Here is a 23,326-nt window from a genome sequence, read left to right on the forward strand (position 1 = left end):
AAAAAAAAAAAAAAAAAGAAGAAAGTGTGACCTAAAAGCAGAGATGGGTTAAGAAGTTTTACATGCAGGGTATGGGATTTTGATCCTTAGAATGTTTTGAATAAACCAATTCTCAACTGTCCTAATGATGCAGAAGGAAACTTGTGAAAATGTGAAGCTCTTCAGTTCCACAAATAAAATAATCTTAGTCCTGGCTACTGCCAGATGCTTGACAAACTGAAAGCTGTGAATCGCTTTTCTGCCTGCTGTTGCCAAACCAAACTCAGGGTCAGTATTTGCCCTGTGTTGCCTCTGATAATTGCTGACTTGAGCTCAACCCCCTGATTGATTTCACATTCTGAAGTGAAGAGCAAAAGGGCCTTTATAAAATAAAGCCACTGAGTATTATGCAGATGTTGCTCTGCAAACATATTGGAACAGTTTTGTCTGATTAGCAGTCAGCAGTCCCTAGCCTATGACATGAATAAAATAATTTGTTCTTTTCACACATGAAAGCATGGCAGCTAATCGTCTTCATATTTCTAAATTCAGAGAACAAAAACAAGCGGAGCTAGGGTCTTATCAGAATAGCTACAAGATCATTCCTGTTTTACCAAACTCAGATAGTTGTTAAGTTTTACAGATGCAGAACATCTTTTTCCTTCATGAGCTCTCTTCTCCCACCACCCCACCTTAACCCACCTGTGTTCCCCAAGCTGTTTTCCAGCATCAGGTGAACAGTAATACAAGTCAGTCACGGGCCAAAGGCGAGAGTGAAGGCTACCAGATGTTAACTTACATCTCTGAAAGATACGAAGAGACTTTGATAGAGTAGTGCAGTAATTTAGGTTGAGAGGAATCACTGAAGGTCATCTGGTCCAACCCTCCTGTGTAGGGTCAGCTTAGATGATAAACTGATTATAACAGCAAACAAGTGGTAGTAGAGAAACAAAATTACTAAACTGGAGATATGCTTGTGTCTCAGTCCTACTTTATCATCTAACTTCAGATACTTTCTCCTTATCTCCTTCTGTCACACACTAACAAATCTAGTCCCATTTATTTATTCTCTGTTACCACAGTTGGATAGTACAAAGTGTATCCAATGATTTTAAAATAATTAGCCACAGAAAACTCCTACTACTCTTGGCAACGTGACCAGTCTTATCCTACAGTTCACTCATGTCATGGGTTTGTTGATCGGAAATCAGGGTCAGCAGTGTGGCTTCTTAGTCTGGAAATAACACGTTTCTTTTATGCCAGTTTGGTGAACTTGGGGAATCCTCTGTGAGCTCCTATCAGTACCTGAGATATGAAGAGATGAATGACACCCTGCAAGGCTTTTCAGAGTCTCCAGTACATAAGTGCAGGTTTTTCCAGTTGCCAGCAGATGCACTGGTATGAAAAGAGAGATACCCCATAGGCATGATAAATGTAGCACTGGGTATATCTCGAAGAGGAGATCTGGAATACCAAGATCATTACTTCCATCTGCATAGGTTTCAAATTAATATTTTTATAAAGCTATCTTTATCCTGGACCTGACTGAGAGAACTCAACAAATAGATCTTACTTTACTGGCTGATCCAAGATCTGCAGTATAATGTCATATTAAAACAATGAAAGTCGTCTTCTTCCTAAAGAGGGTGAATTCAGAGTGCATATAAGATTGCTACCAAAAAACAAACAAAAAAAAGTCTGTGGTTCAGTACGTTCACATGGTCAGGATGGAGAATTTTGTGTGGTTCCCAGTGCTGAGGCTGCCTTGATGCCTTAACTTTATTTTCACAAAGTTAGAACTTTGTATGTTCTGTCATTGTCCAGACTGAGCCCCTTCTTAAGCTAATGTGATTTTTATCCATTTGAGCCGACTGCTCTGTAGCTGTTTCTAACGAGAATTTTATCAGGAAAAGTTGGGAGAACTTGCATTTAATAAAACATTGTATTTTACTTCTAATTTATATAGATGACTGTCATTATTATTGAAGTGAGAACACTTATGCCTCAATTCACTCCAGAAAAGTATCAAAACCAGGTTCTTATGCGCAGTGAACAGCATGCTTAGGAAAAAACAGGCACAGCTCTTGTAGTGAGACAGCCAGCCATCTTCATGTAATTTTTACTTGGAGAGGTTCAACCTGTTAAGCAAGAAAAGTACTGTGTTTTTATGGAAGAAGTCTTTCCTATGCCCTAGTGCTTATAATATCCCCTCCATTATTCTGTAAAATGTGTCGTCTTTGAATGTCTGTGCTTAAAGAATGTTATGGTTTCATACTGTCAAGACACCTTGTTGTGAAAATCCATTGTAATAGAGCTGTAGACTTTAACATAAAGAAGGTTCAGCACACTGTCACTACTTAGTTAAAAATGCATTTCTTCATGTTAAAAAAAAAAAAATAAAATCCACAGCACTAGGTGAGCAGGCAGATGAAGAGAAGTTTCTGGATGGAGATAGAAATTGCCAGCTTAAGTCTCTGGCTTGTTAGCTGGAATTTACCATCGTCTGCAGAAGGAAAAGCTTGTGTTTTTTCCTCTTAACGTGTGACAACCCACAATTTAGGGAGGATTTGAGTTATTCTGGCTGTGAAAGTGGCCATAATTGCAGAGCAGTTCTCCGTTAGCAGCAACTGACAGGTCTGGTTATGCCTCCTAGCTGCAAGACTCAAATACTTGGTCTGATGGATTTGTGAGACTTACTGTTGAAGGAAAGGAATAAATACTTTTTGCTTTTGATAAATATTATCAAGGTCATTGGTCATTACTAAACTATTACAGAATAACCAATATATTCACCTGGCCGAGTTTCTGTGTGTTGCTACTGGACTAATTTTTCTATTCATGTAGGTAAAATATTCTTCATGAGTTAGACGCCTTTGGTTTAAATTCTCATATTTTGCTCTGGTTTTTGTTACAGCTGCAGCTGGGAAGGGTGACTCGAGTTCAGAAGCACCGGAAGATCCTGAGGGCAGCAAGAGACTTGGCACTAGATACCCTTATAATTGAGTATCGAGGGAAGGTTATGTTACGACAGCAATTCGAGGTCAATGGGCATTTCTTCAAAAAGTAAGAGTACTATGAAGTGATTAGTATGAGAGCATCATGGCACGGAGAGACTTGTGTCTCTGTGGGATATGCACACTGGCGGGGCCCTTGTCAGCTGTGCCATCTGTAGAAATGTGAAATCAAATATACAACCTCAGCTTGATGCTCTGCTTATGGACTAAAACCCTCTGCAGTAGATCCGTTAAACCGTGATGATGGAAGTGCATAAGCCTCCAGAGCAATAGCACTGACGGAAGCACTGCTTCCGGTGACGTGAGGGATACCTGTTATAAGTGCCATGGGAATTGGGTATTTTGGGATTGAGACGTTCTGTTACTTCTCCAGGCCATATCCCTTTGTGCTGTTCTACTCCAAGTTCAATGGCGTTGAAATGTGTGTTGATGCCCGCACCTTTGGTAATGATGCCAGGTTCATCAGGCGTTCCTGTACTCCAAATGCAGAGGTAAATTCTTTCTTCACCATCACCATAATTGCAAATGTTTTACACAGGCTTAGTGCGTTCTCTTTTCATGAATATTCAAATTAGAATGCAGCAAATGGGGTAAATTCTCTGCATCTTGTGCTTGTATGATGGTTTATACTGGGAAGATGAGACCAGAAAATTTGGGAACGTGATTTTTTCCTTGGGAAGGAAAAGGTTTCTATTATGTCTTTCCTTTGGCTGCAGAATGATAGTTAGGGTAAGCAGGTGGTAATAAGTGTTAAGTAGAAAAGTATAGGATGAGACAGAACATTGTCTTTTCCCTATGGAGAATGTAGGCTAATTATTCGTGGAATAGATAAGAGCTACTTTGCAGGAGGAGGCTTCCCTCTTGGAAGTAAGAAGTGCGACTTGTGGAGATGTTAGTTTCTGTCTACTTTGTTTAACAAGGTTCGTCATGTGATTGCTGATGGGATGATCCACCTGTGTATCTATGCTGTTGCCACCATTGCCAAGGACACAGAGGTTACCATCGCCTTTGACTATGAGTACAACATCTGGTGAGTCCTTCACCTCACCCAGGAGCTCTCCACTGCCCTCCTGGACTGGACATCTTCCTCCAGCCCTTTCCTCGCATTCTACATTTTGCTCCGTTTTCTACTGAATTGCATTTTCCGGCTATTCTGTCCAGTTCTGCTGGCATATTCTCCAATAGAGGCCATAAGGTAGCCTGCTGTCCTTGCTTTGGCACGTGGTGAGATGTTTAGTAGGAGATGCATTGAATGTCTCTGTACAAGGGTTGAGAAATGAAGAGTGACACGAATTATGTTTGTGTTTTGGAGCAGCAACTATAAAGTGGACTGTGCGTGTCACAAGGGGAACCGGAATTGCCCTGTGCAGAAACGTAGCCCAAATGCTGCAGAACACCTACCTCCACCTGTTTTAGGCACACTGATTGGGGCAGAAACACGCCGGCGAAAAGCCCGTCGAAAGGAACTAGAAATGGAACAGCAGGGCATTGCATCGGATGAGAACAGTAGTCAACAAACGGAGGAAGTTCCTGAGGGACCTGCAGCAGTCAGTGACAATGAGGTAAAACCCTTGACACCTTGTTATATCTATTTTTATCATTCAGTGGTGTGGGATCTGCTGCAATACAGCACTGGGGTCTTCAGAACAGAAACTGCAGGAGCCCTTTTTTAAACCTTTAGCACCTTAGATTGTGAAGGGAATCTTGATAATCTTAAAACAATACCAGATTTTGTTTGACATACTAAGTCTGGACTTCTCTTTCAGGTGGCAGAGAAGGAGGAGAAACAAGAAGGGGAGAAGGAGGAGCCTGTAGATGAACAGGGAGCCTTGGTGCACAACCGACGGGCAAGTACCTCTCTGAATCTAGGAATCATCCCCCTTAGGACTTGCTTCATGCAGTGGCCAACAGGTCCAGTTGGTTATTTCACTTGTTTCAAGACAAATTCCAATTGTCAGTGATCTCCAGTAATTTGATTTAAAAAAAAAAAACCAAACAGCAGCAGCAGCAAAAAAAGCCCAAAAACCAGGTTGACTGCACATCACAGGATTTATGTTAGAGTACTGCAGATTAGAAGGTACAGGACAGATTCATGTCCTGGCTGAAAGGTTTAACTTTTACTTTCAAGGCTATTCTATAGTCTAAAACATACCATTAACAAGACAATCAGCACCAGGTTCAAAAAAGGTAATTGCACCCTTTTATGTTTCTGCTGCCCTTCGTTATTGCCAGTACAAGTACTTATGGAGCCATATGATGAACCAGAACCTGATTCTTGTTAAAACTTGACCCATTTTGCTGGGTTAGTTTTGTTAACATATCTCTGTTCCCTGTATGGGTTCGTAAACATGTTGCCACGTGGGAAAAGGGTAGGATCAAGTGGCAAAAGTAGACCACCAACAGTGTTATTGGCACAAGTCAACAAAATTTGGTATATTCTTTATTAGGAAATCTCTGTGTGCTCCCCAATCACTGTTGTCTTAATCAGTCTTCTTGATCAAAATATTTCTTAGTGCTCTTGGATCTTTAATAACACAGTCCCTTCTCAGCCTCCTTCTGTACTGAGTAAAGCTGTTTGGTTTTTGGGTTTGGGGTTTTTTTGTGCCTCTTATGGCACCTGGGATTGCTCCCTGGATTAGAAGAGTTTATGCATGCGAATGGAGCTGTTCTGGCTTTACTTGATTTATTGATTTTATTTTTTTTAATAAAAGAAAACACAAACAAAATCAACCAACCAAAAAAAAAAACCTGAGGAAGAAAAAGTGCTCCCATCTTTCTACCAGCCAACAAATGTCTTGGAGCTAGGAGTTCCCTGTCTTTCCTTTGTTCACCAAATACCTTAATCACCCTTCTTTCTCTAATTGGAGATAGCGATCTTCCATGTGTAAAATTCCTGAGAATGCTTTAAATGTTAAGATAGCCACAGCAAATTGCAGAGCAGAGGGGCATCCAGAGAGAGATCCTTGGGATTCTCTCATGGATATTTTAGAACAGGCAAGATAAAGCAGTCAGTTTCTATAGGAATTTGAATAAGAGCAGTCTTCCATCAGACTGGCCTTAAGCTTGGAGGGAAGATTTCATTTTAATGCAGGGAAACGGATCTCTTTCTGGGACAGAATAGTTCAAGAAGACTAAGTGAAGTGTTTCCCATCAGCCTGTAAGTCCTGTTCCTGTATGTTTCACCAGTTAATCTCCCTTAATGAGATTCAGTTTTCTATACTTGGCACCAGGTAAATACCTGTATCTATAGTTTTCCCAGTCTCTAATTTTTTTTGTATGTAGTGAATATTTTTGAACCAAAAACTGTAAAGGCCAGGCTGCTGTGATTGAGTACTGCTGTCTGCATCAAGATACTTTTTCCTCTATGAGAAGTCTCAGAAGGCACTTGACCCCACTTTTTAAAATTCACTTGATTCAGCCTCGTTTTTGCCAGTCACTGCAGCACTATTATACTGTCTCTTACGTACATAATTAACAATTATTTCTGACACAGCTAGGTGATTAGATTTCCTGTCCTTTCTGTTTACCTAATAAATACCTTTGTTTTGCCTCTCTATCCTCTTCCTGTTCTGTTTTTCTTATCCACTGTGTAAGCTGCTTAGACAAGAGCTTTTATTTTTGAGCCGGGTGATCTCCTGACATCAGGGAAGGAATGAATCTGGATCATTTTAGGCAGTTTTGTGTGGTGTGTTCCACTTGCTGTAAATTACTGATTCACTCACTTCTGTTGCCTCTGGCTTCCGTTTGCTTCTAACGCATGGTCATTAGCCAGTAGCTCCACTTGTTTCCAGGTTGTCTCTTTGCTCTATTTATTCTTTCTTTTGGTTTTTAATTCTTCAAAATTATGCATTTCCTTGTGGCCATTTTATAAATATAACTCAGGGGTATCTATGTGGTCCTATTTAAGAACAAAGTCTAGTTCTTCTGGTTACTCTATGAACACATGATTATGTTGTTACTCTGGGAAATTTGCCGTGTTGAAAAATGCAAATATCTGAAAAGAACTGCTTCTCTCTGTCCCCTTTCTGGCTCTTGTCATTGCTATTTGGCAGTTGTTCTCCTTGTGTTTCATCCCATATCTCTTCTTGCCTCTTCCTCTCTATTTGCAGTGCTGACTTAAATTTACTCTTGTGTTCTAGTCCCGAGAAGACAGGAAAGTAGAAGCCATCATGCACATGTTTGAAAACTTGGAGAAGAGAAAGAGGAGACGAGAGCAACCATCAGACCGTAACAGCACCGATGCTGAAATCAACATCAATTCTGAGGCTCCTGAGCTGGAGGAAATAAAAACAGAGACTCCTGAAACTGAAGATGGAAGTGCAGCACTGAGTGCTGCTGCTCCAAATGTTTCTAACAGTAACAGCAGTACTGGAGTGAACACACGACGGTCTTCACAAGTAGCGGTAAGATGAAGATAGGACTGTTTGCTAGCCTATACCAAGCTCAGATGCAGTATATCTGATCATGAGATCATTCAGGTTGGGAGGAGCTTGCCAGGGTCTCTAATCCATTCTGTGTCAGGCAGGGTCAGCTCTGAGATCAGACCAGACCACCTGGGTTTTTTCCCCAGTCTTGTCTTGAGTAGCTCCAAGGACAGGGATTGCACAGCCCCTCTGGGAAACCTCTTCCAATCATGACTGTTCTCATGGTGGAAAAAATTTTGCTTTGTATGCGGTCTGAGCCTCTCATTTCAGTGTACATACACTGTCTTTTGTCTTCCTATTACGCAACACTGCATCTTCTTGGTAGGCTCAGTTTGAATTAGGAAGACTGCTGTTAGGTCCCCCTAAGTGTTCTCTTTGGGCTGAAGGAGCCCAGCTCCTTCACCTAAGTGGGCCCTTTCTGTACCATGTGAGCAGAAGTTGGATGTGTAGCTGCAGTGATTGAGGAATCCTTTTGCTTATTCTGTGTTTTTTTGGCCTGGTCTGCTCCAAATGCATGTGTTCCCCATTATATGGCAGGGCCCAGATGGAATGGTATATATCAGCTCAGATGGGGAGTAAGAGTAGTTACCTTGAGACAAGTGGCAAGTTTCATACTGCTGCTTTCTCCCTTAAGACCAATATTCTGGTTGACCCCTTAAGAACGCAGCAGACAAAATGATAAAGCACCAGCGTTTTAGCAGAGTCCCCAAAGCCATCTTATGAGCCAACATAAACAGGGTCCAACCTGATTTTATGAGTCAGGTAGTGTCAATAAATAAATCTCAATCCTTGATCCTGTATGCAGAGAAAAGGAGTACTCTTAGAGGTGCTTGAACTAATGACAGTTTATGTTGTAGGATGCTGTCCCTGAAAAAACAGTTACTAAGCCACCTCCAGCAAAACCCTCCAGGCCCCGACCAAAAAGTCGCTTCTCTCGATACCGGACCAGTTCAGCACAAAGACTGCGAAGGCAGAAACAAGCCAGTTCCCAGCAAGCTGAACTCGCACAGGCTGTCCCAGAGGAAGGAAGCACTGCCAGCTTGGTAACCGCAACAGATGTCAGCAATGTAGAAGGTCCAGGAGAAGGCAGACAGTTGACGGGATCTGACCCAACTGTTGTCCTGGCTGCGGGATCTCAGTCTAATCGAGCTGCAGTAAAGTACCCCAAAACTAAAAAGGTAAATATGATCAAGTACTCAAACTGGAGAGGAGGAAGAAAAGAGGATTTGTGTGGCCTTTGGGGAAAAGTTGGCTCAGGGGAAACAGTTCTTCAAAATAGTTGGAATTTTATGACCTTATATTTTAAGAATATGTTTGGTGTGGGAATCAGTGGCAGTATCTTTTTGGAATAGAGTGGGATGGCAGGCTGGGGGGTATTTGTTTAGGATGAAGTAGATGATGTTTAGCTTTCAGCTTAGAATTGAAGACCAAGAGAGAATGTGACTATGGACTACAATGTACAAGCTGGGAGAAACTTGTAAGGGAAAGGAAGGAAAAATTGCAGAAGCTAGCAGGCAGCTGGCACATACTGGGCATAAATCAGCCATTAATACATTTAGGCTTGCAGCTAGAAACTAGTTTTGAACAAGGTGATCAAGTTTTGGGAGAACCTTCTAGTAAGATTAATGGAGCATAAAATCAAGCTAATTCTGTAAAACTGGATTACCTGTTGTTGTGTCTGCAACAGATGAGAATTGGGTTTGACACAGGAAATCCTGGCTGTGTTTCCTCCTGTTGAGGAGGGAGGTTTTAGCGTGCAGGCTGACATCAGTATTGCTTCCCCATACAGCTTTGTGCCATATTGCCTTTCATCTTCGCCTATGCTGGTTGCATTGACACGTGCATTTTTCTCCTTCAGTATCTTGTTACCGAATGGCTGAATGACAAGGCAGAAAAGCAGGAGTGCCCTATTGAATGCCCTCTGCGCATTACTACAGACCCAACAGTTTTGGCAACTACCCTAAATATGTTGCCAGGTCTCATCCACTCCCCGCTAATTTGTACCACACCTAAACACTACATTCGTTTTGGTTCACCTTTCAACCCTGAGAGACGTCGAAGGCCCTTCCTGTTGGATGGAATTTACAGCTCCTGTAAAAAGGTATGTTTGCTCACGTCTTAACTTCAGGGCTATATACTCATCAGGCTCTTACTGGTACCCTTGTAAAGTTGTCGTGTCCTCTTTGAGCCTGTTTCCATGTATTTATGCTGAGCTGACCTTGCCTGGCACATTGATGCAGTTTCCAGACTATGACTGCTGGACCCTCTCCTAGCCAGAGCTCAGTCTTCATCCTTGCCTTTTACCGTGGTAGAACTGTTCTGTCACTCTCTTGTTAGAAACATGTACTTTCAAATCTGCAGTCGCTGTTTATTATCCAGCAGATATGATTCAAGGAGTTTTAATTGTTGCCCTTAGAATGTTTTATGTTACTGCTTTCACAGTCAGAGCATGGTTGGCATTGTGGGGATAGGACAGTGTTGCAAAAGACCTCAAGAATACAGCGCCTCAGTCAAGATCCATTGTCTTTGGAGATCCTTTGTTGTTTAGCAAAGCTTTGAGTCTGCCTGTTCACAAGAGCAAGCCCACAGCTCTTTGTTTGGCATCATAGGCTGTCTATCTACAACAGATACTTGTGGCCGTGCAGTAAGGCTGAACTGAGCCCAGCCGAGGACTTCATTCCTCTAGAGATGGTATGTGGCCAATAAACACTAGCATTTACCCACCCGCAGGGAAACGGTAGCTCAGATTAGTTTACTCAGTCAGATTTCTATCAGAATCCATCTTGCCTATCACCTGTCAGCTTTGCTCAGGGGCTCTTCCAGTTCCTGTGTGATTACCTGAGAACTATTTTATGGAAATCCTTTCTAATCTTCCAGTCTCGGTAGCTTTCAAAGTCAGGTATCATGTCCTCGTTTCTTTGCCTTTGAGGGAGTTTTTCCAGAGAGAAAGTTTGAACTTTACTGTTTCCACCTTCAGCCAATTTGTTGTTGTGCAGTAACAGGCACCTACAAAAAGAAGCTAAGGTCTCTCTTGGGTACTTCCTTCATAGGTAAAGTTCCTGATGGTTCATACATGCTCGTGTGAAGAAAACCATGGTATTTTCCATGTGCCTGGGCAATCTCCCCTTGCACCTTTAAGTTGAGAACTGCAATGTTCGAGCTGCTTTTTTGAACCCTTTAACAGAGTCTTTGAGCCGTGGAGAAGAGAGAAGCATCCGGAGCAGAACTGGCAGAGTTATCCCAAGTTCTGTGCTTGGTGCACTTGCTGTACAACTAGCCAGCAAGCTCACAATTCAGTGAAAACTTGTCATGGAACAAGTCTTCCAATCTCTTGCTACCTTTGGCTGTTCTCTAGTCATATGGTAATTCTTACTGCTGGAGAGGGAATGGACTAGTCTCGCTATGGATGACTTCTAATTAGTCCACATCTTCCCTGAAGCTGAGTGTCCAAAACTGGATGTTGTGTTGCAGCTGAGGCATTTTCAATGCAGAAAGCTGCTCTGTGTCTTGTAGCCTATACCAATTTTGTGTATCCCAGCATAACAACTGAGTTTTCTTTGACAGGTTGAATTAGACTTGTGTTCAGTTCATGATTTACTATGCTTGTTAGAACAACCCGTTAGTTTTCTAGCCTGTAATTTTAGAAGTGATTGTTTCTGGCTTTATATGGTACTTTGTTCTAGCCTGTGCTGTGTCCTGTTTCTCCCCATCTATTTCCTAATTTAGTAGGAAAATCTTGAATACTGTCTTCTAGCATGTTCTTGTTTCTCCCAGGTTGGCATCATCTGAAAACTTAAGTACACTGCCTGTTCATTATCTAAATAATAAATAAAATACTGGAAGCTTCTGTGTCCAGAACAGATGTTGCTGAAAGTAATTTGTTAGGTTTCTGCTTTTTGAAAGTAAATAATCAATAACTGTTCTAGTAAGAGTTTTCATTCACTTTGTATGAGTTCCTCAGCTTTTTCATGGAAAATGCTTGCTAGCATTTGTTTTTGTAACTAACAGTCTGGACGTGTAGAAAAAGTCTGCTTCTTGTGTTCAGGAACGTTTAGAAAACTCACAGGGGAGACCTTTTCAGCCAGCTGAGGTCTCGAAATGGTCCAGAACTGGATGATCAGCTCTCTCAAGACCTGATCTTTCTGCCTTGTCTGCTTCTGACTGCTCAGGCAGAAAGGTTGATTTATAAAGGCTGCTGAAATAGATCACATATTTTCTTTGATTGTCAGCAGGCCTCTTCCTTAAGCTACTGAGGACTGTGCCAAAAAATCTCAGCTGATGATCTCAGTTTGCATACAAAGCGTGCCAATGTCTGAACCTCGCAAGGAAACTGAACTGTATAACCTGCTCACGTTAATCACACGTTGTACAGTGGCTTGGCTGTCAGATCAGATGCTGCATTTGAGGTAGCAGTGCTCCAGACTGGCTGGCTCTTCTCACTTTTCCTGGTGGCCGCAGTGGAATCCACTGAGATATATTTGAACAGAGAAGAAGCATCTGCTGTACAGTAGTGAAGGCCATCAAAATAGATCCTGTCACCTGCTCTTCATCCTCATATTGAAGTTTTCGCTTTGGGGATTGTGGCTACTGAGTTTCTGATGCTCTTTCATGATAGCTTTGAGGAATCATGAGAGATGTGCATGTATCTCAAATAGGATACATATTGCTGAAATGCAGATGAACTGTGGGTTACTAAAAGGTAAACTTACGATTTTTAAACCTCTCTGGGAGAAAAAAGGCTGGAAAAGTGAATCCCTTGGGTAAAGTACACAAATGCACATTACAGTTTGGGGTTTTTTTCAGCAGTTTGCTGAATCACCTGGGTGTTTTCCTGTATATTGTGGCAGGTTTGTTTGGGGTTTTTTTATAGTAAAGTAAGCAAAGGTTTCCTGCCTGCCATCAGGAGTCAGTTTGTATCAAGATACAGGGCTAGCACACCCACTGCAGCAGCTGGTTTGCTGAGACTTCCGTTCATGTTCGCTTGCATGAAATATGACACATTCTTTATTGTCTGTGTTCAGAAGACCACTGTGACTTTTATCTCTTTTATTAGTAGCTGAAGAAAAGATTTGCCTTTACTATTCTCTTCTTGGTTTAGCCCCCTTGAAAACTGCTGCATGCATTTTATGAGGGTTTTTTTTCTCTAATATGCCTTAGTGGAGCAGGGGGACAGTGTTTGTGTTCCTGGGCAGGAAATGGCTTCTTTGCAAAAAAAGGGTTTAAGATAGTTCATCATGCTTTCTCCCTTTTCTTTTAATTAAGATTGCTTTTAATAGTTTTTAGCTTCCAGAGTTTTGCATTTTATCTATTTATAATTTACTCTCTACTTATCTTTGTGTTATTGCTGAAGACTGCTGATCCCCAGAATACATCTCATCAAGAGCACATAGTCAGCCCCATCACAGTAGGTGTTAGACTCAGCGCTAAGAGCTGTGTTCTAACGGGTTCCTGTCTGAGCGCATGCGAAGGAGGTAATACCAGTGTTCTGAGCAGTCTGCCCTGCTGCACAGAAGTGTAGGAGTTTGAGTACATCCTGCAAGATTACATGGAAAGTACCAGAGGGGTTGCACGTTTATGTAGTCTCGTTCTGTTTCAGCGCTGGATCAAACAAGCCCTGGAAGAGGGGATGACTCAGACCTCACCAGCTCCACAAGAGAACAGAACCCAATGTCTATACCAAAGTAACGAGAACAGCAGTTCTTCCAGCATCTGCAAAGATGACACAGGTAAGTGCTCAGCACCATCAGGGCAGCGTGGGCGCTTGAGTTAAACTGGGGAAGCTGCTGAATAACAAAGGCAGCTGCACAGGATGACATCTTAGTGTGTACTGCTGCTTGATGGCACAGCTTTATGGCAGGTGAGAATGTTACTTTGCCATTCATTCAAATTTCTGCAGACCCCTTCTAGCTTGAGCATGTGTAAAGTTTCTCAGTATTTTCCTGTGAAAATATAATCACTTTATCTTGCATCATCAACCTCAGTGCCGTGTGATCATTTGTCCAATAGAGGGGGGGAAAGAAAAAAAAAAAAAGAGTACAATATCATCTCTTTTCAGCAGGATGCTGTTAAATGGACAACTAAATATCTGCTGACTATAGGAAGATATAGCAAAGTCTCACAGGCGCGTATGTAATAAGCGAATGATTAAGTAAGTCTCAAAGATGGAGAAGCTAAAATCTGTGAGTACAGCAGCAGAATGGTTAAATATTGTGTGTGAATCTTTCTACAGAGAAAGAGGGTGAAGATCTGTCGAGTCAGGGATCAGTTTTCCAAGGACGACAGACAGGAAGCTAGACAACACAAAAATAATACAGAATTGATTATTGAAAAATCAGATGAATAGGAAATGAACAGAATGCCAGAACAGAATGCACGTCCCTGAGCAAGACCTGAAGAAGCAAACAACTGAACCGCAGAATTTACCAAATACTTTTTTTTTAAAAAACTGAGCATCAAAAAAAGATATTAACTCAAATAGGGGTAGGCCTGAGGGAAAGGCATTAATCCTTTGTGGGAGTGAAATGTGTTTGGGCTGTATTGATGTAGTCTCTAGGGAACTATTAGGTTCAGGTAATGATAACTGAGCTGCCTGTGGTTTGTTCGTAGCAGTGACAGGGACATGTCCTCTGACCCCTCTCCCCCACTCTCCTCTCCAATTTTATCCCTTCCTGTCTTCCTTTCCCCTAGCTCCCTCTTGTGCTTACTTCTAGTTGAAATATTTCCTTTCCTTGTTCACCGTATGTTCCTGATTACGTATTGTTCTGTTATCAGTATCTAGACATGTCTCAAGACTGGTATAGAAGTACTTCAGAGGTACTTCATTTTTAGGAATCTTTTGTAGTCACATTGGAGACTCATGGGCTCTATTTGGGCTGGGAGGAGGGGAAAGGAGACAGCATGTGATTTGCACGTGGTTAAGGTTAGTGGTTCGGCCCTGTCCTCAGCTCAGTTTGTTTTTCAGACTTGCTGAGTCCCCTGAAGAAATGGAAGTCTCGCTACTTGATGGAGCAGAATGTTAAGAAGTTGCTGAGGCCGCTGTCTCCTGTCACCCCTCCACCTGCCATCCCTTCAGTTCCTGGCTCAGTGAGCCCCCAGCTGACTACGCCCTGCTCATCGCTGCCAGGAGAGGAGGAGAGTCGCAACGGTTATGGCATGATGTTCTCACCGATTCCTTCTCTGGCTGCTAGTCGCTGCAATACTCCACTACAGTTTGAGGTAAATCTGACCGGGGACTGGGAATGTTAAAAAGAGAGGAACTGGAATATTTGCAGCAGAGGTAGCAGTAGGGACACCTTCCTTTTTGAGTACATGGCCATATTCCTGAGCAGTGTCGTAGTGTCAGACTCAGGAGCACTGCTGCCTTTCTCCTCTACTCCCATTTCTGGCCAAATCTCCTGCTCTATTAAATGCCAAACCTTGCTGCAGCCCAGCCTCCCCTCACTATCAGTAACATTCATCTAATTTTTTTCTCCGTTTCTCCACAGTAGCTCCCAAATTCTGCAGGCTTTTCAGTGTTCTTTAGTCATCTTCCTCACTTCAGATCTCAGTGCCAATGTGGCTTCCAGTCCTGCCCTCTTCCAAAGTGTGCAGTGGTGCTCCACTTCTCAAAGGCTCTCTGACCTCTTCAGCTCCGCTTTCCCTAAACAGCTTTCAGTAACTCCAAGTATGGTAGAAATACTTTACATCAGCCTCCACTATATCCTTTGGTTTTCCATTCCCTTGATTGAGTAGAAGGAAAATACCTTATATCTTTGATTTCATGATAGTTTCCTTTTGCAAAACTTTGCAGAAGTACTGAGCAGGCTGTGTAGGTGGTTGGCTTTGCTCTAAACTCTGTGGGAAAGTTATCAGCATCCATCCAGCTAGGACTTTCCACTTCCACTTTGTGTTGCTGCTCTGTGCCTGTGAATAGGGATCACGCCATTTGCAGTTTTATTTTCTAGTATTGCGTATTTTAATTTAAAAATTGAACTTTTCAGGCCTGCTGCTCACACTCTGCCAGTTAAAAACATTAAAAAAACAGTTTTATGCAGTGACAGACTTCTCTGTACTAGGGACTGTTTTGCAGGAATCCCTCATCTGTTTTGCAACAGGGCAAACAGTCCTTTGTGGTATTTTTAACTTAGTGTGCTTTTGATTGTTTTCTTTGAGAGCCCTTTCTTGTAAGCTGAGACACAGATCTGTAGAGGTTAGCAGGGAAGATTGTGGAGCGTTGAGAGAGATGAAAGACTGTTTCAGGCACAGAGCTTGATTGGAAATGAGCCTTACCTTTGCTCTGGTTGAGATGGCAGATCAGGGCAGTGTTGCCATGTCTGGTCACCGATTTCCTGTCCCACCTTAGTGTTAGTTATTTCTGTTGCTGTGTGCAAGACGTGGGAAACCTGGATTTCACTGGGCATCTATAGCTTACTTGGCCCTTATATATGTTTTTTTCTGTCTAGCAAAGAAGTCTTAACAGCTTGGTAGACCATAGGATTCTTTGTTGAAACTTTTGTATTTCCTTCAGTGCAGCTTATTCATAACCTCTCTATTATAGTGTCATATCTGTTTCATTTAGTTATCATCAATTCTAACTTGAGTGAATACAACTCACCATGTATAAAGCTTTATACCTCAGTCCTGTGGCACTGTAGGAAGAGAACGGAAAGATTTTTTTGTTTGTTTTCTAGTATAAAGTCTATGAAAGCTCACTATAGTGTTTGAGGGATCTTAGTTGCCTTTTGGGCAAAATCGGGCTTTCCATTTCTCCCATGTCCTCATACGAAACACCATAAATGGCTTTCTGTACATCTCATGGTGCAAACTCTGTACTGACAGCATCAGAAATATAAAGAACAAGGCACTTCTTTTCGTAACATTTATGCACGCTGGTTTGGGTTCTAAGTTGTAGCCTGAAGCATAGTAACCCAGTCCTATCTCTGTGCTTCCAGGAACTTCAGGAACTACTTAACTGACGGAGTTGCCGTCCAGGGTGGGGCTAGTTCCTGGGATGGTCTTTGTTTACAATCGCCATTGCTAACCTCTGTGCTTGTTTTTTAATTGATTTTTACTTTGCTTCTTGACTTTTTAAGTAGATGAATAACAAGATGCTTTTCCCTCCTCTAGAACGTATCCTCCCCTGAGAGTTCGCCTGCGCATAGGCCTGAGTCCATGTCACCCGAGGTAGTTATCACACCATCTCCGTTGCATTTGATGCCGGGAGCGTGCGTGCTTGCGTGCGCGTTTAAGGCAGTGGTGGGAGGGTGGGGATGAGAAGTGTGGAGGTGGGTGGGAATAAGGGTGGAGCATCAGTCACAGTACGGCTGAGGAGAGTTTTTCAGGGTTATCACAGGAGAGCAAACAGATTGAAGACTGGAGTTTATTATTCATTTGTTGAAACTGGGGGGAAACAGGCAGTGTGAAGACCTGGTATGTCTCAGCTACTGAGGTGAAGGCAAGAGGTCTGGGGACCCTGGAGAAACCTTAATCAACTTCAGCCCGGCACAGCAGATAAGTGGTGTGCGATATTTACTCAGTAGCAGCAAAATGACTACTGGGGAAGAAGAGGGAAAGCATTCAGTAGGAGTTTTGACTTACGAGGACGCAGTGGTGTACCTGACCTGCTCTCTTCAGCCTTGATTTATCACCTCTTCAATTGCAGACTTAAAATGTTGAGGAGGTGCCGGAAAGTAGTATTTTGTTTACCTACTGGCCTGCTGTAAAATAGGAGGTGAAGTACCTTGCTCAGAGACTGTTTCATAGTAGAAAATACCACTTATCTCCAATGTGGCAGGTTACTTGGAGCTGTAATACAGCAGAGGAAACGCACTCAGCAGCAACAGTAGGGCCGAGCTGGTGCCTGGTGCTGCTCTGTTTTTCCCTAAGCACTCTAGTCCAGCAAAGAGGATGAAATCGTGTCAGTTATGCTCATTGTCTGAGATCCTGACATAGTATCATGGTGAAGGAGATGATTATGCCATTGCCCTGGAGGTTTTTTGGCACTTAAAGTAGAAAAATGGATATACCATTGTGTCAGTGCCTAGTGCTCCAGAAACTGACAGCGCAAAGATGATGCCATTATGGTTTTGTTAGAGAATGTAAAATGTAGAAATGCGGTATAAATTAAATGAATGTACTATTGTTAGAGATTGCTGAAGCTGACAGTAAGTGAAAACAAATGGCTTGGAGATTCTGGGTATTTTATTGTTAGGAAGTTAGTGGTGACTGACTTGGGACAGTCAAGAACTTTGCTAATAAAACAACAAATGGACAGCAAATTTTTTGTGTTCTCTTCCCATAATGAACCTAGCTAGTACTATGTGTTAATATCAACTTTGGGGCATATGAGGCAATTGAAAGCGCTGGTTTTTCTTCATTTACTGCCCAGTGATAGTGCTGAACCTTATCCTCTTGCTGCAGTAAGACTGCTTAAGGGGAAAGGGCATCTCATACTGGACAGCAAAAGTGGTTGTTTAGTCTCAGTCATTCCCCTGTAAAATGAACAGAAGAGTGCAGGAAGGGACCAAAAGGGTAACCAGAAAGAATTGGAAAGCAGTAAGCTAGCATTGTACAGGGTACTTTCTGACTTAAGTTTCTCTCCCCACCCTTGCCTGACTCTTTTTGTGACTTCCCACCCCCTTCCTATATCCTTCCTGGATTTTCCAGGTCTGCCTCCGGTCCGACCTGGATTTGAAGGGTGGGTACCTGGATTCCGGTGCAAACACCTGCCCAGAACGACCATCGCTGCTCACCTTTGGATCCTCTGATCTGGCTCCACAACCCTCCATAAACTCTACTTCAGAGATGAACTTCCCAGGGAAAAGTGGGGAAGCACAGATGCTGCTACGAAGCTCTGATCAGGCTTTTCGGACAGAGTTTAATTTAATGTATGCCTTCTCCCCATTGAACGCTATGCCACGTGTAGATGGGTTGTTGCGGGGATCTGCTCCTTTGGGAGAGAGGAAGCCAATGAATTCGGAAGCAGGATGCTGCAGCTCTCCTGCCGAAGGATATTTCAGCAGACACGAGTCAGGGCTGCTTAAAGAGACGGTGCATGGATCCATGTCTCCCTGCGGCGAGAGGGCTTGTGAAGGCGTCAGATCTGCTCCCCAGAATCCACCACAAAGGAAGAAGGTAAGTATTGTTGTAAAAAAGAAACTCTTAATATTGCAGGAACAGTTGGTACCATGGGAAGGACTTACAGGGAGAATGAAGAGAGCAGAATATAACTACAATGTAGGCTGGGCAAGTAACCCAGGCATCCAGTGCCTGGATGAAAACAGTCTAAAAGTTGTTAAAAGAGAGCCAGCTACTCCGTAGGCAAGATTTTGATGCAAGAGGTGGAAGAAAAATACCATAATGAAAATACCTCTTCTGGGAGCACAGAAAGGAGAGCATGATGCTTGCAGCTTTCATAAACAGTTGTTAAATTGAGACAAGACCAGAGCCATAACACAGTGTAACTGTAGTAGTAGGTGGAGGTGTTATTTATCAGAGTGAAAGGGGTCCTTACTAGGAAAGAGGGTCTAACATTTCAAAAGAAAACACAGGCTGTTTATTAGAAGGTTTTAGAATATTTCCATAATAAAGAAGCATAGTAACATTGCAAGACAAGTAGATGAAGGTTGTTGCTTAAATTTTAGCTCTTTGAAACTGAAACCATAGGAATATGGTTTAAAGAAAGCAAATGTGTCTTGGCTTCTAATAGAAGGCCAGTCACCCTTATGGGACTAAAACTGAGTGAAAATGACAAATTGGGCATTGCTATGATAAAACTTGGTACTCATGGGACAAATAAACATAGGCTTGTGTAGATGTGTATCGGTGCCTTTTCCTGTACTTGGATTTTATGGGGTTTTTTACTGCAAGTGTGGTAACTCAGATCACTTGTATAGGTGTCCAGCTGGATGCAATATCTTATTTCTGTTCCATTTCTGGAGGGTTTTGATTTTTTCCTTTGGTTTTCTTTTAAAGTTACACTTATCTTAAAACTTTCATGTTGAGTTACTTATAGAAATACCTTGTTCAAAGCCTTCTATGCAGGCATTGAATCATAGTTTGTCAATTCTTCAGCAGAGCTGCCTTCTGCAAGTACTTAATGGGGTCCATGCCTCATAATAACTAAGGGAAGGCACAGTAAAAGGTAAGTGCTCAGCTGGAAATACTTGTGTATTTTTGGTTCTGCTGTCCTTGTGTTACAAGACCACATTCATTATCTGAGACCTTTTGGCCTGTGCCTTTGATAAATCTGAGAGTGCTTTGCACAAAATACATTATACCTTTGCTAAAAGTAATTTATTTAAGTGATAGTGCTGGAAGGTTGCAATGCTGGGTGCTGAACCGCCATAGGAGGAACCTGCTCTAAACAGGTTAAAATTCTGTGTGAGGCTTTACCAAGTTTTTTAGCATTCATGTGGCTGACTAGTACAGGTGAACAGGACTCTCAGAAGATACCTGTTCTGTGAAGGAGGCTCTTAATCTCTGGCATTGAGATGTACAGACACTGATACCCATTTTATATGATGTCCCAAACCAGAGAGAGGGGAGTGAAGGGTGTTGAGAGTAGGATGTAGAGGCTTGATGCTTGAACATGCAAGCATATACTGAAGTAACGTGAAATTCCAGATTGTTAGAAACTAGCCAGATATTTTCACTGACGTATTAGTTGTAAAGAGTAAAGAGTATGGCAGTCTGATCCAAATTTGTACCACTTAGCTCTTTTTGCAGAATGCCTGCAGGTTCAGGAAGATTTTATAATCCCAATATACCTTTTAAAGTTTTATCTGCAAACCCAGAGAAATAGATTTTAAAAATGGTGTGTGGGCATGTTCCTCCCCCTATCCTAGTCCACTGCGTTCCCTGACTCATGGCTGTATTTTTCTCTCCCAGGTATCTCTACTAGAATATCGCAAGCGGAAACAAGAAGCCAAGGAGGGAGGCGATTCAATGCGATGTACAGGGACTCCTACCCGACAGGGCAGCAGCAGTTCTGTGACTGACACAGATGGCAACAGCCTGCCGGGCTCCGTAGTACGAACCCCATCCTCCCCACAAAGTGGCTTCTCCCCTTCTCATCCCTCCCTGCCTCATGTAGAGGACATCAGCCCACCAGACTCGAGGGGGGCTAGTTCCTCAACATCACTCAGCAAATCCCAGGAGAACATCAGCAGTAGGTGGTGAGTGTTACCCTTCCAAGCAAGCCTGAGATTGCTCCACAGAGAAGGACCAAACTCTCTAGGGGACATTTCCGTAACAATAAGTGCAGTTGGATGGATTTTGTCGGGTCTCTTGCATTGTTCTCTTTCGTAATTGCTAAACAACTGTGAAGGATACCAACAGCCTTCTCAGCCTGCCCTTTAGTTCTTGGTTTAGATATCAAAAATCTGTCTTGAGAAATATGAAGTTAAACAGTTGTCTCTCTCTTCCACCAGTTTCCTTTTAAGGTCTCAGGTTTGAAGGTCTTACTCTTGCGATGAGCATTTAATCCAGGTCTTTTCTCGCTGCTCCTCCACTCTGTTTGGACATACGTGATACTAAGTCAACTATTCAGAAGGCAAGCTAACAGAGCCCTCTGCAACTTTGCATGTGAGAAGCAGGGACAGTGAAACAACTCCAGCTTCCTTAATGCCTCGCACATAGAGCGTGACGAGCAGTTACCAGCCTGCAGTCGGTGGCTTGCCAAAGGCATGGAAAAACCACCTTTGTTGTGTTACCATGAGAAGGTTTGATAAGGGGAAAGTCTGGTCCTCAAAAACTTTTGAACCTGATAGTAATGTCTGGTCCAAAAAATGAAGTACTCCAGCACTGAAATGCAGTGTGTTGTATTATAGTGTCAATGCAGTGATGGTTAGGGTGTTCTGCTGATTGGAGCTATGGAGTACGCTGGCTCTGCTGCTTTGTATTCAAGTTCTGTTCATGGGCACCACAATCATAAAGGCATGCCTTTTTAATGCTGATTCTCCGTGTACGCAGCTGTGTCACTGCTTGTGTAAGGGCAGGGGGATGGCAAGGGAAGAGGTGCTAAGCAATGCTGAAGGTAGTGAGAAGTATGAAGTCTGTGTTGAAAGTGCTTGAGAAACGTTGTTTGGGGTGAATTTGCAGGAGTAATAAGATATGTTTCCTTCCATTTTCCAATCTTCCATTACTTTTCAAGTGAGGATTTATAGAAATAATTTGTCTTGTACCTCTCTGACAGTACTCTGTCTACCAGGTGACCTTCTGCCACATGTTGGGACTGGCCACAGCTGAGGCCATCAGCTGATAATCAGTTTATAATCGTGATTTAATAATCAAATATTATTCTGTGCAAGTGTTGATATCCCATGCCCTTCTCCTCCTGTGCCACTTCCTTCTGCCTGCAAAAGGGTGAAAGAAAAACCTAGCTGAATGAAAAAACCCCAAATCCTAGTTTGGGGTTGAGGTATCAGTGTGGCAACCTTACTCTAGTACAATGTTTTATATTCTGTGAGTTTCATCTGCTGCTCCTCAGCAGGTGCTCTGGATTCAGTTTCTCACATGGTTTCATGAGTAAGTATTGTGTGGGAATAAAGATCATATTGTTACGGGACACTGGATATAAAGTTGAAACCATGCTGATACGTTTTGAAATGGGATTAAGCAGATTTGCTGCCTTTTAAATTCTTATTCTTCTATGTTTTAATGGGCAAGGCTAACAAATGTACAGTCCACTTCTACTTTTAAAAAATACATTAGAAACTGCATGCTACTGAGTTAAAGTTGTGACCCAATTTCATCTTTAACTCTGAGTGCTTACATTTCAGATACATTTCCAGACATTCACAATAATATAGTATTAGGGACAGAAGAAAATGGTGGGAACTAAAATTACGTGCCTTATTTTTTAGAGTTGTCCGGATTTTTGCTGAATTCTACAATATCTGCCAATAGCTTTCATTTAAAAAAAATTAAGTTTCTGTCTCTTTCAGTTGCCAAGATACAGCCATCACAATGTAAACAGATGTGCTGCTGCCCAGTAAACCCAGCCTTGCAGAAAACTGTCTCCAGCAAAACAATAGCAGCAACGAAGGTGTGAATTCACCCCCTCACCCCATTCACCTCCATGAGGTGTGAACTCTGGCCCCTTCTCCCTTCTGCTTCAGTGAGGGGTGAACTTCAATGTCTGGGCTATTTATTTAAAGAAAAACAAAAGCTAATGTAAAGATCAGTTTTTAATATATCTTTAAAAAAGAAAAAAAATACAGAAATCTGTTAATATGGTGTTAAGCTGCATGCTTACATGATATGCAGTGCATTTAATATTATACTAAGTATTTAAATTCAGGCATTTTTAAGGCGCATGTTCTTCAGTGCCTAGGGTAAAGGCATGGTTGAATCCCTGATCTAGGTGCTACTATCTTATAGGTTAAAACACATATTTCTGAAGAGATTTGGATGGTCATGTGCATGGTAGATTGAATATTGACCCAAGGGTCTGGGGTTTGTCTGTGGCTCTGTTTTTCTTCTACAGATTGGCTTTAGGAAAGCCACTTCACCTCTGTTTTTTCACCCTCAGACTAGACACTTGTAAATATATAATGGAACAAGATCTAGCACTAATCTTGAGCGGAGAGTTTTCACATTACAGAGTAAAAGGGACAAAGTAGCATTAATGGGCAAAATGGCCAACCTAGCTCTGCTCCAGGAACATTGCATTGTCTGACTGTACTATCTTGACACTCTATTATCATAAAGGTATTGGTTTTGCTTCTTTTTAGTTTGAAAGTAATCTATGCAAAATAACTGCATCTAATTTTAAAACATACCAGGATTTTCAAAATGCTGTTGAATCTTGAAACAGTTTTTCAGGGAGAAGGTGTCCTGTAATCAGGTGATCTACGTAACAGGATGTTTATACCATGTTTTTGATAAAAGTAAAGATTTTGTGTTTCTGAGGGCAGTGCTATCATGGTA

The 23,326-nt window shown here is 42.2% G+C and overlaps 1 protein-coding gene across 12 annotated transcripts in view; it reads left to right on the forward strand.

The window, feature by feature from the left end:
• SETD5 (SET domain containing 5) overlaps positions 1-23,326 on the forward strand; it is a 66,121-nt gene that overhangs the window by 37,440 nt on the left and 5,355 nt on the right. For 6 of the 12 annotated variants that reach the window (XR_012837035.1, XM_075762180.1, XM_075762182.1 and 3 more), the window contains 13 exons: positions 2,894-3,042; positions 3,367-3,484; positions 3,914-4,023; positions 4,309-4,555; positions 4,760-4,840; positions 7,133-7,396; positions 8,275-8,595; positions 9,276-9,518; positions 13,014-13,143; positions 14,379-14,632; positions 16,523-16,579; positions 18,062-18,529; positions 20,285-20,571. Coding sequence is in view for 10 of the 12 variants with exons in the window: in XM_075762180.1 (XP_075618295.1) it covers positions 2,894-3,042; positions 3,367-3,484; positions 3,914-4,023; positions 4,309-4,555; positions 4,760-4,840; positions 7,133-7,396; positions 8,275-8,595; positions 9,276-9,518; positions 13,014-13,143; positions 14,379-14,632; positions 16,523-16,579; positions 18,062-18,529; positions 20,285-20,571 (2,729 nt within the window). In the remaining 2 variants the exon portion in view is untranslated. Of the gene's footprint in view, positions 1-2,893; positions 3,043-3,366; positions 3,485-3,913; positions 4,024-4,305; positions 4,556-4,759; positions 4,841-7,132; positions 7,397-8,274; positions 8,596-9,275; positions 9,519-13,013; positions 13,144-14,378; positions 14,633-16,522; positions 16,580-18,061; positions 18,530-20,284; positions 20,572-22,341; positions 22,443-23,326 lie in introns of all 12 variants that reach the window. The other 6 variants (XM_075762184.1, XM_075762185.1, XM_075762178.1 and 3 more) reach the window with 2 other exon arrangements.

This window comes from Balearica regulorum, chromosome 10 (genome assembly GCF_011004875.1).
Source record: "Balearica regulorum gibbericeps isolate bBalReg1 chromosome 10, bBalReg1.pri, whole genome shotgun sequence".
Taxonomy (NCBI): Eukaryota; Metazoa; Chordata; class Aves; order Gruiformes; family Gruidae; genus Balearica; species Balearica regulorum.